The 16,542-nt window shown below is 43.7% G+C and overlaps 1 protein-coding gene across 1 annotated transcript; it reads right to left on the reverse strand.

Moving 5' to 3' along the window:
- Nucleotides 1-2,962: 2,962 nt before the first annotated feature.
- Nucleotides 2,963-7,556, reverse strand: LOC109747727 (elongator complex protein 2). Its single transcript, XM_020306765.4, has 10 exons — nucleotides 7,277-7,556; nucleotides 7,090-7,177; nucleotides 6,650-6,735; nucleotides 6,309-6,462; nucleotides 5,944-6,104; nucleotides 5,215-5,865; nucleotides 4,785-5,100; nucleotides 4,438-4,652; nucleotides 3,813-3,990; nucleotides 2,963-3,708 (listed from the first exon to the last, which is right to left on the reverse strand). The coding sequence occupies exons 1-10, from the start codon at nucleotides 7,439-7,441 to the stop codon at nucleotides 3,212-3,214; spliced, it is 2,511 nt and encodes an 836-aa protein (XP_020162354.1). The 5' UTR covers nucleotides 7,442-7,556; the 3' UTR covers nucleotides 2,963-3,211.
- Nucleotides 7,557-16,542: the final 8,986 nt, after the last annotated feature.

The raw sequence follows: 16,542 nt of genomic DNA on the forward strand, positions 1-16,542 counted from the left end.
ACACTACTTGACTATGGGGCTTGCTTGCTTCCTGTGATGTCCACACTGTCGTGTTTGGGCTGTTTGCGTATGCCCTCTTTTACAAGTATTCTTTCTGTGTTTTATGTTGAAGCTTATTGTGCAGTCAAACTATGTAATGATGCGTACAGTACCCTTCACCCTGTTTTTTATCCAATCAAGAGATCCCAACTAAGCTATCCCGTGAATCCCCTAAAACTCTCCCCGTGTGTGTAGCATTGCTCTTTTTACTCCGCGTATTAGATGTATGTCAAGTCAAACTTTGCAAGCCCTCTTTTACAAGCATTCTTTCTGTGTTCTATGTCGAAACTTATTGTGCCATCAAACTATGCAAAGATGTGTACAGTAAAGTATTGGTGAAGCAAAGCTACTCTGTTCTGTTAGATGGCCTATTATGTAGTGTGATTTTATGTATTTTTACCTTTGAACAATAAAGCATGGAAGTTTATATTCCTTTGCAGCTTTGCTCCTGTCAATGTTGAAATGATCAGTACTTCCGCAACCGGATCCAAAACATTCTTCACACGGGCAAAGCTGCCATTCTCCTGAATGGGGTCCCAGACAACTGGATACAATGCAAGAATGGCCTGCGGCAAGGTGACCCGGCCTCCCCCTACCTTTTTCTCATCATCGCCGACCTGCTCCAACAGCTCATCTTCCAAAACGTAGAGCCTGCTCTCCACCACCCAATCTTCTCCCACTTACCTCCCACTGTTCTCCAATACGCCGATGGCACGCTTATCATTGCAGCCGCCTCTCCTGTCGCCGCAACAACCCTCAAAGTAATCCTAAACAATTTTGCGCAAGCTACGGGCCTCACCATCAACTTCTCCAAAACCACTCTAGCCACTCTTCACACAGATGATACCATGGCTGCTGCCACTGCTCTCGCCATGGGTTGCTCCCGCGCTCCCTTCCCTCAACTCAAACGTACCTCGGCCTACCCCTTGCCCCAACCAAACCTCCTACCAATGCCTTTGCTCCGTTGTTAGAATGATCTCGCAAATTATTGACGGGCTGGTGTGCTAAACTGCTTGACAAAGGTGATCGTCTCATTCTCATCTCCACGGTTTTAGACTCCCTCCTCACCTACTTCATGTCAGTGTTTCGCATTTCAAAGAAACCCCTCAAAATCATCGACTCTCTGAGAAGGGCTTTTTTCTGGGCAGGGGACGACGCTTGCTCAGGAGCTCAATGCCTTATTGCGTGGGAAAATGTTTGCTTACCAAAAAAAATTCGATGGTTTAGGGCTAAAAAACCTGCATGTGCAAAATAACTGCCTACTCATGAAATTTGCAGCCAAAGCCCTCTCCTCTGCATAGTCACCTTGGCTAGAATGGTTAGAACTTCAACACCCCAATGCCTTAGTCCCCTCGGCTCCTCAAACCTCGTTTCTTTGTCGCACAATAGCTCAGCAAATCCCCACCCTTCAGACTATCTCCTTTGTGTTAACAAACAGTGGATCGCATACATACTTTTGGCTTGACACCTGGTTGACCCCAAAACCTCTAGCTACCACCTTTCCACACCTCTTCTCACACGCCAACCTAGAGCTGGTTAAAGTGGCTAATATTTTGTGTTTCGGTATCGAAGCTAACCTCCGTAATCGTTTCTCTCTTACTGTAGAACAAGAGCTTGTTTCGCTTTTAGCTATTTTGCAGGACTTCATGCCCTCGGCGGAGGAAGATCAAAGGTTCCTACACAGAGGCCATGACTTCTCCACCAAGCAAGCGTACGGCGCCCTCATGGCTAGACCAGACGTTGATCTCATCGCCCCTCTCATATGGGGCACCAGGGCTCCTCACAAGCTAAAAATATTTGCTTGGCTACTCTTCAAGGACCGCCTCAATACTAGGGTTAACCTTGCCCACAAGCATATAATCTCCTTTGATATATGCCCCCGGTGTGCTAGGTTATCCGAAGACTCCATGCACCTCTTCATCACATGTCCACTTGCCAATAGGATATGGCAACGACTAGGGATCCTGCCGCAGACCGACGACATCTCCGACCTCTAGGACGCCCCCCCTACCTCATCACCTGCCCAAAAAAGCATGGTCCTTCGTCCTCGTGGCACTAATATGGAAGATATGGGCAGCACGTAATGACATGTTGTTTAGGAATGTTGATCAATGTTCTGTAATAACCCTCAGGAACCTTATCTCTGACTTAGATCTTTGGTCACACCGTCTCTTGGAGACAAGTGTCAAGGAGGACGTCTTCTCGTGACGTTCCTACCTCTCTGCACGTTGCACCGTGCCTATGTAATTCTGTACTTGCTGCTTCAGCAGCCTTTTGAGTAATATATTCAGGTGGGGGAGCTCCCCCCCCCCCCCCCCCCACCCCCCGGGTTATTCTCAAAAAAAAAGATCAGTACTGGTAAAGCAAAGCCATTCTTTTCTGTTAGATACTTCAGGAGTCCAAAGCTTCAGAAGTCTGATACCAACTTTTTGTTGATCCCATCAACAAAACTGCCTGATTCGCCCCGTATCATATTCAGTTCCGGTGTTGGATTAGTTGATGCATTGCTGCTGGAGCCTGAAAGCTTCCCGCAACACAGCTGGAATGGTTGTGTGTAGCTGTCTAAATATAGTTGGACAAAGTCTGTACATGATGGATCTCATATATGGAAAATATAGTGAAGTTTATAAAGTTGTTGCAGGCATGGATGATACAGGGAGCAAAAAATATGCAGAGGGTATTGTGCCAGTGCTAGAGTTTTTTTTGTTAAACACGAGGCGAAAGCAATACACATTGCATTAATTAAGAATGTTGTTGTCCAGTTAACTACGGAACAGAAGAATATTGCTGTCCCATTTAATTACGAAAAACACGGCAAAAACCGATACAGCAAGGGCCAAGCACACTCGTAAACCACTAAACAGGTGAAGATCACAATCATGCCAAACGCCACAACAAATGTCAACCACACAAAAACATGGGATTGAAAAGGCAACACACTGCATTCCCCAGTCAACTAAAGTTTACATATGAACGGTATATGCTTTGCAATATAGCAATATTATCTCACAAACAGAACGATAAAAGTTTTACACCACATCAGGGAGGTGCCACGGGCACCGAGAACTGCCAGGATTTTAGTCCGCTAAATCTAGACGTATATGCCTATGTCATGCCAACAAAATAGATGCATCTGCTCAAAATTTCGGAGTCACAACGTTGCATAAATACCTCAAGTATCACGGACTGCAAACACCCTGACGCAGTGATCAGATCCACAAGAAGACAGCTCAATTGCTGCTTTCTCATCAGCCGAGTCGGGTTTCTGCCACCGCAGACGGTGCACAGTTGACACATGACACAACAGAGGATCAAACCGGAGCATGCATGCGACGCTGAAGGGAGACAGATCTGAGCTACTGTCTGAAGCAGCTCTCCCCCCTGAAACACTCCAGAGCTCGATTAGTCCATTGTCCATGCCAACAGCAATAATGCCGGCATTACGAGCACGGTCACGGCCCGTCCAGGCCAATGCGGTGACACTCTCACGGAACTGAGGCAATGTGGCGAGCAGCTTGACGGAAGATGCATCTTGAACACACCATATCTTGACAGTCTTGTCCCTCGAACCAGTTGCAAATTCATACCCAAAAGGGTTCCACGAGCATGCCCATATGATTCTTTTGTGCGCTTCATGCTTTGTAACCAGGTGATGCTGTGCTCCTTCCTCTAAGAGTTACATAAGTGGGATGACACCAACAATTGCAGACCATGAGCACTGGATCCAATACAATAAACAATGTATATGAAACTAAAAGATACAAATCTCTCACCAGTTTTCTTAATTGAAAAGACAGACAAGTGACGATCCCTTGATACGCTCAGAAGAAAAGCATTGTCAGAAGAAAATTCCATTTGTGTAACTGTCAGATTGTGAGACTGCAAGCGACCAACGGCTTTCCATGTTCCAACTTCCCAGAGCCAGATCTCAGCAACTGGTGCTGATTGAGCCTGGAAAAGAATCAAGTATCATTCAGAACTCCCTAGTAAAATATAGCATTGACATTCTCCACCAACTACTACGAGTAGTCATATGGAGACAAATAGTACTGTAACATGCGTTCTTGCGACATGAGGATGCACAGATACAAAACTATTTTCCTGTGGCAGTGGCAAAACATTTAAGTGGTTTCCAGAAATAAATAAATAAATAAATAAAGCCCCAGCAATACTATGTATCCATTCAAGTTTCTATGAAAATGAAAAACAAGCATCTGTTTGCAGATTCACATTTGAGCACTTAGCTGAACCACACATGCTCTAAACAAGAACAATCAAGTAAATAACTGTGGCCAGGTGAGGTAAATGATCATGGTGATTATGATGTCTGGCTGAACACAACTGATACCGGATATCATACAAAAATTTCAGTCACAACAAGAAAGCATGCAGTAATACCTTGCACGACGATGCAACGAGCTTCCCTGCATGATCACAGCAGATGGAAAAGAGTTCATTTCCATGTCCATAAAGTTTGTGAGATTCAGGCCATAAGGTATTCCATGCAAGCTGGTCCTCCACAGGAGGCTCAGTAAACACAGTTGGCACTGCATCAGGAATCGTCTCCATGGAATCTGGACCATCATTAGAAGCGCTGCTTGGGGATTCCTTTCCTGCATAAAACCATCAACCAAAAAGTATTAGTCAAGTGAAAAAGAATCACTGAAAAAATAAAGTAGGTGCTACTAGAATTTGTTATCAAAAGCTAACAAGACAACTCTGCCCAATACGTGAGGGATTTTTACCATGTGTATATATAGGCTTCTGTGAAAGCCCAAGAGCAGACATATTTGCTCCAAGGACTTGCACATCGTCAAAATCCTCATTGTCAGGTTTCAACAAAGTTGCTTCCTGTAGGGTCCTCAGGAATGATAAAGTAGCTTCAAAGACTCTACAGACCTTTTCATCAGCACCACAAACAAACCGGTGGTTTCCTGTACCCTGAACGAATGCCACACAGTTAATGTCATGCCCATGGATTTGGGGGCGAGCAATTTCACGCCAACAAATCACATCTCCTGGGTTAACATGACTTCTCCAAGGAGCAAATATGCGTGCTGTCTGCATAATAAACATTGATGCAAAACAGGCTTAACAAGTAGCACACAAAAATGATAATCACCCAAAGATAAATATTCTATAAGACTGCACTGAAGCTGAATTACAAAAACCTACCTGGTCATGGCTAACTGTTAGCAAATATTCGCCAGATCTAGACCATGTTAAGTCAGATACGGGTGCAAAATGACCAGATGGGACAATCTGAGGCTGCCAATTTTCAGAATCCAATCCAACATCTCTCCACATATGGAAAAATCCACCATAGCCATGTGCAAGAATAGATTTACCATCAGGTTCCCAATGGCCACCATAAAATCCAAGTGCTGAGTGACTTAATTCACCAACTGTTACTGAATTTATCCAAAGGCCAGTATTCTTTTCTGGCCTCCATATCATCATCATCTTGTCCATAGATGCAGATAATATGCTCATTGGCTGATGAGCTTCACCGCCAAGTAGCAGTGTAGGAGGCTGCCACTCTACTGAATATACCCAATCTTCATGCCCAACAAGAAGAGACTCCAATGATAGTTGGTAACTTGTATTACCGGCCACAAATAGAGGACCTTCAATGTAGGAGGCCATCCCAATATTATCCTTCCTTTGTTGCACATCTGAAGTCATCTTCCATATCCGAATGGTTTTGTCCTGAGACGAGCTAACGAGAAAAAGGCTGTGTTTCTCACTGCTCGTCATCACAGGTAAAGAGAAGTCTAAACTTCTAATCCAGTCAGAATGGCCCTTAAGTTCACAGGCTTTAATGAACTGCGCATCAGAAAATTCTGGTCAGTACAGGAAATGCGAGCAGGTATAGCAATGGAAGTAATAAGAAGTCTTACAAACCTTGCCTGACTGATCCCCACAATATATGTGGACCTTATGATCTAATCCTCCCATTGCTAAAATTAGGCAGCCTTCCTGCTCCGGCAACACCGCTAATGAAAGTGAAACCATTGGTTTTAAACCAACGGAAAGAGAATGCAAACAAGACACTTTGCAGCAGCCTACAGAAGTGAAACCAAATAACATAAATAGGATGACAGCACACATATATAAGGCTTTAAGATCATGCAAGTTAAGAGAATTGGACTATAAATTTTGCTTTAGAAACAAGCTAAAGATAAATGAGACTATTCAAGCTTTAACCAACAAGATTAGGATCAGACGATCAGTGTACAAAGTACCAAAATGCCAGTAGATCATCTTACCACCAGCAGTCGGCTCAACCACCATTTCCCAAATAACCACCATACCATCTGAGGAGGTGGAAGCAAAAATTGAAACCCTATCCGACACCATCCTTCCAGCAAGACAGGTCACACCTTTCTTATGCATGGCTGGTAGTTGCAAAACATGAGACCACTGCAAAGCAGACATAAACAGCAAAATCAATCAACTTGGGTCAGCTTGATCAAGATAAACAGATAAACATATTCCGAGCAAGCAAATGAGAAGAAGAAGAAATCTAATGCCACGAAATTGCAGCAAAGGCTTCAAACAGAATCCAAACGACAACAAACACATATATGGTGAAACAGAAGAAATTCACCTTGCCTATTCCAGAACCAATCTTCCATGCCATAATAGCACCATCAGAGCTTCCAGACAATAGATAATGTGTCTCCCTGCTTTGAACTGCAAAGGGGCAAATGAAACAAACCACCAGCCAACGGTTCAGTACTCATTACAGGATCAGTCCAGAACACCTTTTGCTTGATCTATCTCCTCTCAAGTCCCACCAATTATTCATTGAGACAATTTCAGGTTGACACTCTAATTTTTTACCTCAAAATGCAGCTCAGTGCATCAGCAACAAGACATGGTATTGTTTCAGACTGGTTGCTCTAGTTAATCATTTCAGTTCATTGCTTTATATATAAAGCAGGGTGAAAGCCTTTTTCGGTAATCATTTCAGTTCAGATGCAACAGAGAGAGAATTAACTATTAAGAGAGACAGAAGCAAATAGCTGTAAAAAGGAGGTAGCAGACCTTGGAGTACATCCTTCTTGGTTGGCAGCCACAGCGTGCAGTTCACCGCCGCCTTGTGCCCCGGCAGCGTCGTGACGATCTCCCCTCTCTATTCCAGCACAGACAGGAGCCAAGACCAATCAGATCAAACAAAGAAAACAGCAGGATACCTAAAAACAGAAGGGCGAGAGGGGCCAGATCGACGGACCAAAGGGGAGAAAAGGGCGACGGCGTTCTGGGCGCCGAAGGCGACGAGACCACAGGCGCCCCACGAGACGTTGTTCACGACACGGTTGCATCCGGCGCCAATGAAGACCCTCTCCGCCTCCGCTCCCCCGCGAGCTCCGGCGAGCTCCCCGGCCGCCGGCGGCATGGTGACGGCAAGCAGGCTCTGGCTTCTTTTCTCTCTCTTTGTTTTGGGGGAAAGCAAGGGTCTAGCTAGGGTTCAGGGTTTGGCTACTGCCCGGTCCGACCGGCTCAGCCACGCTGAGGCTTAACAGGCCGATCGGGTCGAAATAACCGCTGGTAACGCGATTTTTTTTTATTTTGAGAAAAACAAAGGGACAGGCTAGATGTCACGTGACTGAAAACAAATTTGGGAGCCGTTGGATCTTGGATGAAAAATAGATGGCCATATCAGCTTCTTCAACCTTCAAACAGTTTCACCGTTCATCTTCTACCTCCGAACAGCCTATCTACCACCGGCCTACCCGCGGCAGCCTCACTGCCCCGCCCTCCCCCAACTGCCGCTCATCGTCATGCTGCCGCCATCCCAGTCATCCTCTAACCCAGCCATGAACAAATTTTTTTCCAGGGAATTTGCACCACCCTCACACTCCTATGATAGATAATGGGGTCATCTGCCACTCTAAGATGGATAATACGGTCACCTAACACCCTAAGATAGATCCAGGTGTTTCTCCAGCAAGCCGACGACTCCTTCCTTTCGGCGGCTGCTTCCTTCCTTCCAAAATCAATTGACCCAAAAAACTATTTTCAGGCGACTTGCATATAGCTATTGTGAGAAACAAACTGATTGTAGCGTCGGAGATAAATTCAAAGGAAAGGGCAACTCTAATATGGACCCCTAAAAGCGGACACCACATCAATCTGCGGATGGGTCCGGATGTTGGGGAACATTGCATGGGAAACAAAAAAATATCCTACGCTCACCAAGATCAATTTAGGAGATGACCATCTACAAGAGGAGAGAGATTGGATCTACATACCCTTGTAGATCGCTAAGCGGAATCGTTAAGAAACGCGGTTGATGTAGTCGCACGTCTTCGCGATCCAATCACGATCTGTCCCGCGAACTCCCGATCCAAGCGCCGAACGGACAACACCTCCGCGTTCAACACACGTACGGCTTGGTGACGCCTTCACCTCCTCGATCCAGCGAGCAAGGATGAAGTAGTAGCTTGAGTTCCCGGCAGCACGACGGCATGGTGGCGGTGGTGGTGGAGCAATCTCAGCAAAGCTTCACTAAGCTATGCAGGGAGAGAGAGAGAGAGAGAGAGAGAGAGAGAGGGGGGGAGAGAGGGAGAGAGAGGGACTACGAGGGAGAGGGAGGGCAGCGCCGTGGCATACATGGGTGTGGTTGCCCTCCCTCTACCCCTTTATATATAGGGGTAAGGGAGGAGGAGGGGCGCCCCTAGGGTTTCCCCCCAGGAGGCGGTGACCACAAGGGGAGGCGCCCTAGGGTTTGGGTGCCCCCCAGGCGCCTTGCCTCCCAAGCAAAGGGGGCCGACTGCCCTAGGGGGGCACCTCCCTGGCCGAGTGGGCTAGGTGAGGGGAGGCGACCAACCCCTTGTGGGCTGGTGTGCCCCCTCCCCTGGCCCATGAGCCCCCCCAACACTTGCTGGGGGGCCCAGAAACCCCTTTCGGTTCTCCTGGCGATAACCCGGTACCCCCGAAACACTTCCGGACTCCGATACTCTTCGTCTTATATATCAATCTTTACCTCCGGACTATTCCGGAGTTCCTCATCATGTCCGGGATCTCATCCGGGACTCTGAACAACCTTCGGTCACTAACACAATAAATCAACTATACTTATATCGTCACCAAACGTTAAGTGTGTACACCCTGCGGGTTCGAGAACTATGCAGACATGACCGAGACACCACTACGGTCAATAACCATTAGCGGGACCTAGATGCCCATATTGGTTCCTACATATTCTACGAAGATCTTTATCACTCGAACCTTGATGTCAAGGATTCAGCTAATCCCGTATGTAGTTCTCCTTGTCTATCGATATGTTACTTGCCCGAGATTCGATCGTCGGTATCTCCATACCTAGTTCAATCTCGTTACCGACAAGTCTCTTTACTCGTTCTGTAATACAAGATCCCATGACTAACTCCTTAGTCACATTGCTTGCAAGCTCACTATGATGTTGTATTACCGAGTGGGCCCTGAGATACCTCTCCATCACACGGAGTGACAAATCCCAGTCTTGATCCATGCCAACTCAACAGACACCCTCGGAGATACCTATAGAGCACCTTTATAGTCACCCAGTTACGTTACGATGTTTGATACACACAAGATACTCCTTCGGTATCAGCGAGTTGCATGATCTCATGGCCATAGGAACAGATACTTGACATGCATAAAACGATAGCAATAAACTTGATAGGGTCATATGCTACATTCATAGTTTGGGTCTTGTCCATCACATCATTCTCCTAATGACGTGATCCCGTTATTGAATTACAACTCATGTCTATGACTAGAAAACCATAGTCATCTTTGACCAACGAGCTAGTCCGATAGAGGCTTACTAGGTGTTAGAAAGGAGAGAGGGATATTGGTGGAATCGTTGTAGTATTGCTTGAGCCTCGTGGGCATATATATAAGAGTACATGGTCAACTTGGAGTACAAGACAAGCTGGAACATATCCTAGTCTATCTCGTATTTCCTAACTAAACATAATACTCAACATCCCCCTGCAGTCACAACGGTAGCGACGCAGACGGTGAGACTGGAGAAGAATCCGAAGGCAAGCCGACGGACACCCCCCACAGTCGTAACGGTCGATGCATCGCGGAAGTCGTGGCTGGAGTAGAAATCGATGAGGTTGCTCAAGCAAGGCGGTAGCCCTTTGTGCCGGTGTCGAGGTAGCCGAGAGCATAGGTGGTGTAGCCGTAGTCGAGGTAGCTGATACGTCTCCATCGTATCTACTTTTCCAAACACTTTTGCCCTTGTTTTGGACTCTAACTTGCATGATTTGAATGGAACTAACCTGGACTGACGCTGTTTTCAGCAGAATGGCCATGGTGTTATTTTTGTGCAGAAATAAAAGTTCTCGGAATGACCTGAAACTTCACGGAGAATATTTTTGGAATTAATAAAAAATACTGGCGAAAGAATCAACACCAGGGGCCCACACCCTGTCCACGAGGGTGGAGGGCGCGCCCCCTGCCTCGTGGGCCCCCTGAGGCTCCACCGACGTCAACTCAACTCTATATATTCACGTTCGGGGAGAAAAAACCAAAGAGAAGGATTCATCGCGTTTTGCGATATGGAGCCGCCGCCAAGCCCTAATCTCTCTCGGGAGGGCTGATCTGGAGTCTGTTCGGGGCTCCAGAGAGGGGAATCCATCGCTGTCGTCATCATCAACCATCCTCCATCACCAATTTCATGATGCTCACCGCCGTGCGTGAGTAATTCCATCGTAGGCTTGCTGGACGGTGATGGGTTGGGTGAGATTTATCATATAATCGAGTTAGTTTTGTTAGGGTTTGATCCCTAGTATCCATTATGTTCTGAGATTGATGTTGCTATGACTTTGCTATGCTTAATGCTTGTCACTAGGGCTCGAGTGCCATGATTTCAGATCTGAACCTATTATGTTTTTCATGAATATATGTGAGTTCTTGATCCTATCTTGCAAGTCAATAGTCACCTACTATGTGTTATGATCCGGTAACCCCGAAGTGACAATAATTGGGACCACTCCCGATGATGACCGTAGTTTGAGGAGTTCATGTATTCACCAAGTGTTAATGCTTTGGTCCGGTACTCTATTAAAAGGAGGCCTTAATATCCCTTAGTTTCCACTAGGACCCCGCTGCCACGGGAGGGTAGGACAAAAGATGTCATGCAAGTTCTTTTCCATAAGCACGTATGACTATATTCGGAATACATGCCTACATTACATTAATGAACTGGAGCTAGTTCTGTGTCACCCTATGTTATAACTGTTGCATGAGGAATCGCATCCGACATAATGAACCATCACTAATCCAATGCCTACGAGCTTTTCACATATTGATCTTTGCTTAGTTACTTTACCGTTGCCACTGTTACAATTACTACAAAACTGCTACTATTACTTTTGCCACCGTTACCGTTACTTCCATACTACTTTGCTACTAAATACTTTGCTGCAGATATTAAGTCTTCCAGGTGTGGTTGAATTGACAACTCAACTGCTAATACTTGAGAATATTCTTTGGCTCCCCTTGTGTCGAATCAATAAATTTGGGTTGAATACTCTACCCTCGAAAACTGTTGTGATCCCCTATACTTGTGGGTTATCAAGACTATTTTCTGGCGCCATTGCCGGGGAGCATAGCTCTATTCTTTGAGTCACTTGGGATTTATATCTGCTGATCACTATGAGGAACTTGAAAGACGAAAAAACCAAGATTTATCCCTCAACTACGAGGGGAGGTAAGAATCTGACATCTAGCTCTGCACTTGATTCACCTTCTGTTATGAGTAAACTTGCGACACCTACTCCTGCTATTGATTCTGATATGTCGCATATTATTGATGATGCCACTTCTGCTTTGCATGATACTTATGATGAAACTACTTCTATGCTTGATAATACTGTGCCATTAGGTGAATTTCTTGATGAACAACTTGCTAGGGTAAGAGAGAATGAAATTATTGAAACTGATAATATTGATGAAAGTGATGATGAAGATTCTCCCCCTAGATATGAATTGCCTGATGTACCTAAGGGTTATGTTATGGATGAAGAAACTGCTAGAGATCTTTTTGCTTGCAAGGATAGATATGATCTTAAGAAACTGTTAGCTAAGCTGAAAGAAAAATCTTTGAATGCTAGAATGAAATATGACCCTGCTTTTGCTACTTCACCTATCTGTATTTCCGATAAGGATTATGATTTCCCTGTCGATCCTGAGATAATTAGTTTGGTTGAATCTGATCCTTTTTATGGCTATGAATCTGAAACTATTGTGGCACATCTTACTAAATTAAATGATATAGCCACCCTATTTACTCATGAGGAAAAAATTCGTTACTACTATATCCTTAAGTTATTTGCATTCTCATTAAAGGGTGATGCTAAAACATGGTTTAATTCTCTTGATCCTGGTTGTGTTCGTAGTCCCCAGGATATGATTTATTACTTCTCTGCTAAATATTTCCCCGCTCATAAGAAACAAGCTGCCTTAAGGGAAATATATAATTTTGTGCAAATTGAAGAAGAGAGTCTTCCACAAGCTTGGGGGAGGCTTCTCCGATTACTTAATGCTTTGCTTGATCATCCTCTCAAGAAAAATGAAATACTTGAGATCTTTTATAATGGACTAACCGATGCTTCCAGAGACCACCTGGATAGTTGTGCTGTTGTGTTTTCAGGGAAAGAACTGTTGATCAAGCTGAATTGCTATTGAATAATATGTTGAGTAATGAAAATGACTGGACACTTCTTGAACCAACTCCTAAGCCAACTCTGAAGAAAAGGGGTATTCTATTTCTCAGTCCTGAAGATATGCAAGAGGCAAAGAAATCTATGAAAGAAAAGGGTATTAAAGCTGAAGATGTTAAGAATTAACCACCTATTGAAGAAATACATGGTCTTGATAACCCGACACAGGTAGTAAAGGTAAATTCTCTCTATAGATATGATAAGGGTGAAATCCCATCTACTAAGTTTACTAGCCCATGCTTAGATGAGTTTGATAATTTTATTGTTAAACAAGAAAACTTCAATGCTTATGTTGGTAGACAATTGAAACGTAATGCTTATATGATTGAACACTTGAGTGATTATATGTCTAGAGTTAAAGGTGAACTTAAACTCATTAGTAAACATGCTTCTATGGTTACCACTCAAGTAGAACAAGTGCTTAAAGCTCGGAATGATTTGCTCAATGAATTAAATAATAAGAAAAATGATAATGCTGTTAGAGTTATGACTAGAGGGGGTTAAATGACTCAGGAACCTTTATATCCTGAGGGCCACCCTAAGAGGATTGAGCAAGATTCTCAGAGAACTAATGTTGATACACCTAGTCCTTCTAAGAGGAAGAAAAAGAAAAATGATAGGACTTTGCATGCTTCTAGTGAACCTGTTGTTGACACACTTGAGAATCCCAATGATATTTTTATTTCTGATGCTGAAACACAATCTGGTAATGACATGAACCTAGTGATAATATTAATGATGATGTTCATGTTGATGCTCAACCTAGCAATAACAATGATGTAGAGATTGAACCTGCTGTTGATCTTGATAACCCACAATCAAAGAATCAACGTTATGATAAGAGAGACTTTGTTGCTAGGAAGCACGGTAAAGAAAGAGAACCATGGGTTCAGAAACCCATGCCTTTTCCTCCTAAACCATCCAAGAAAAAGGATGATGAGGATTTTGAGCGCTTTGCTGAAATGATTAGACCTATCTTTTTGCGTATGCGTTTGACTGATATGCTTAAAATGAATCCTTATGCTAAATACATGAAAGATATTGTTACAAATAAAAGAAAGATACTGGAAGCTGAAATTTCCACCATGCTTGCTAATTATACTTTTAAGGGTGGAATACCAAAGAAACTAGGAGATCCAGGAGTACCAACTATACCATGCTCCATTAAAAGAAACTATGTTAAAACTGCTTTATGTGATCTTGGAGCTGGTGTTAGTGTTATGCATCTCTCTTTATATCGCAGACTTGATTTGAATAAGTTGACACCTACTGAAATATCTTTGCAAATGGCCAATAAATCAACTGCTATACCTGTCGGTATTTGTGAGGATGTGCCTGTTGTGGTTGCAAACGTTACTATTTTAACGGACTTTGTTATTCTTGATATTCCCGAGGACGATAGTATGTCGATTATCCTTGGTAGACCCTTTTTGAGTACTGCAAGGGCTGTTAGTGATTGTAACAAAGGCAATGTCCCTTTTCATGTTAATGGTAATGAGCATACGGTACACTTTCCGAGGAAACAACCTCAAGTCCATAGTATCAATTCTATTGGAAAAATTCCAATGATTATTACTGGAGGTTTTGAATTTCCTCTTCCGACTGTCAAGAAGAAATATGATATTCTTATTATTGGGGATGTGGATATCCCCGTTGATGTAACCTAGTGCTATTCGAAAATTCTCCGGTTTCATGCGATTCGGAATGAGTTTGTTAACAAGACCTGATCAACCTTGTTAGTGGATTCTTTTTGATGAGCATGAGATGGATGAAGTTAGAAAGCACAACTCTGTGTACCCTCCTTTTAATTTCTGTTATTTAGACTAAATAAAACAAAAATAGTATTTTCTGTCTGTTTTCTGAATTATCCTTGCAATAAAAAATACCCCGAAAATAAAAGTTCTCCAAATGTCCCGAAATTGAAATATGATTTTTTGTATAATATTAAAGAATATCTGGCACTGAGAACACACTAGGGGGAGCCACCACCTGGCCACGAGGGTCCAGGGCGCGCCCCCTGCCTCGTGGGCCCCACGTGGCCCCTCCACTTATTCCAGCACCCACACACTTCTTCTTCCTCTAGAAAAAAAATCCTCCCCTAGCTCAAACCCGTGTTCTAGCTCATCTTGCTGCGATTTTCGATCTCCTTGCTCAAAGCTCCATTCACAAAACTGCTTTGGGGGATTGTTCTTCGGTATGTGACTCCTCCAATGGTCCAATTAGTTTTTGTTCTAGTGATTTATTTATTGCAAGTTTTTGCTGCTTAGGTGACCCTGTTCTTGAGCTTGCATGTCAAATTTATTTGGTCCAAAGTAGTTTTAATGCTTGATATAGTCTCTAGGCACTTGTGGGAGTAGTTGCTATCAATCTTGTTGAGTTTGGTTCACTTTTATTTTGAGTTACTAAAAATTTCAGAAATTTTTCAGAGGGAGAAAATGTTGAAGAGATTGTTGAGAGGCTCTTCGAGCCGAAGCTCGAAGGATAAGCAAAGTGAAGAGAATAAGAAGCCCAAATATAATCTTCCTCGCAATGCAGAGGTTCGGCCGTGTGAATGGCCTTGTGATGAGTTCTCGAGAGCCGCCGGAATCTATGATGATTTTTATTACTTGGCTGAGAATGCAGGCCTCACCGACTTCCTCCACGACCAGCTCGAACAGAATCTCCTACTCACTAATATTTTTGTGCAAAATTTTCATTTCCATGCTAGGAGATCACCACCTTCGGTAGATTTTTATTTATATGATGAGTTTAAGGAGATGTCACTCTATGATTTTCGTGTGGCTTGCAAGTTGCCTTTTGAGGGCAGTGTCGAGGAACCACATCCTAGTGATGTGGCAGAATTCATTGATGAAATTGCTGTAGGGAAAAAGAGAAAAGTGTCAGATGCAAGAACTACTAGTATACATTTTCCTGTTCTACGTTACTATGCAATATTTGCTAGTAGATGTTTAATTGGTCGCGGGAACAGTGGGGGCCTCAGTGCTCCTGACCTCGCCATTTTGTGCCATGCTCTACTCCATGACAGAACTTTTAGTTTAGGCGCTATGGTTGCTAAACGGTTGAGTCTAAACCGTACAAAGGGCCCCATTTTTGGAGGTATCTTTGCTTCGCATCTTGCTAAATATTTTGAGATACCTATTAGACACTATGAGAAAGAAGAAAAGTTGTTGCCCCCTATTTTCTTAGAATATAAAAGTATGGTAGCACATGATTTTATTTGCGATGATAAGGAGAAGAGACTCATTTATAACCTTGTATTCAGTGAAAAGACTTGTCAGATTATTACCCTACCTGCACCTTCTTTGTTTAACATTTATTCAGGCACATACATCATCCTGCCCGATGACATCTATCCATATTGGGAGCGAACATGATCCCCAGAGCCAGAGCCAGAGCCATCTCCTGATCCATATCAGGAGTCTATTTATCAGTGGGATCCGCAAGAGCTCGCTAACCAGTGGCACCCCGAGGATCCTCCTCAGTACACTGGAGAGGACCACTTTGATCCATGGGCATAGACCAACTTAGGCCAAAAGCCTAAGCTTGGGGGAGTATGTATTTCTCACCGACATTACATTCATGTTCACACACTCATGCCAGTTGTCGGTGCTCATACTTTTTCATTGTACTATCCATGCTAGTTTATTTTCTTTTCTAAGCTTCTTCTTGTGTGTTTGAAAGACCTTAAGAAAAACAAAAAAATTAGTTGTAGCTTTTAGCTAGCTTACTTTCCATGCCTGTAGTAGTAATAATTAAAAGAAAACCCAAAAAGATTTCT

Source organism: Aegilops tauschii, chromosome 1 (assembly GCF_002575655.3).
Source record: "Aegilops tauschii subsp. strangulata cultivar AL8/78 chromosome 1, Aet v6.0, whole genome shotgun sequence".
Taxonomy (NCBI): domain Eukaryota; kingdom Viridiplantae; phylum Streptophyta; class Magnoliopsida; order Poales; family Poaceae; genus Aegilops; species Aegilops tauschii.

Bases quoted from the DNA above. Each gene is read 5' to 3' on its own strand.
- LOC109747727 (XM_020306765.4), bottom strand. From the start codon at position 7,441: ATGCCGCCGGCGGCCGGGGAGCTCGCCGGAGCTCGCGGGGGAGCGGAG. The intron at 6,736-7,089 runs GTCTGCTACCTC...GCCCCTTTGCAG, and splicing joins CAAGAAGGATGTACTCCAAG to TTCAAAGCAGGGAGACACAT. The intron at 6,463-6,649 runs GTGAATTTCTTC...TCTGCTTTGCAG, and splicing joins TTGGTTCTGGAATAGGCAAG to TGGTCTCATGTTTTGCAACT.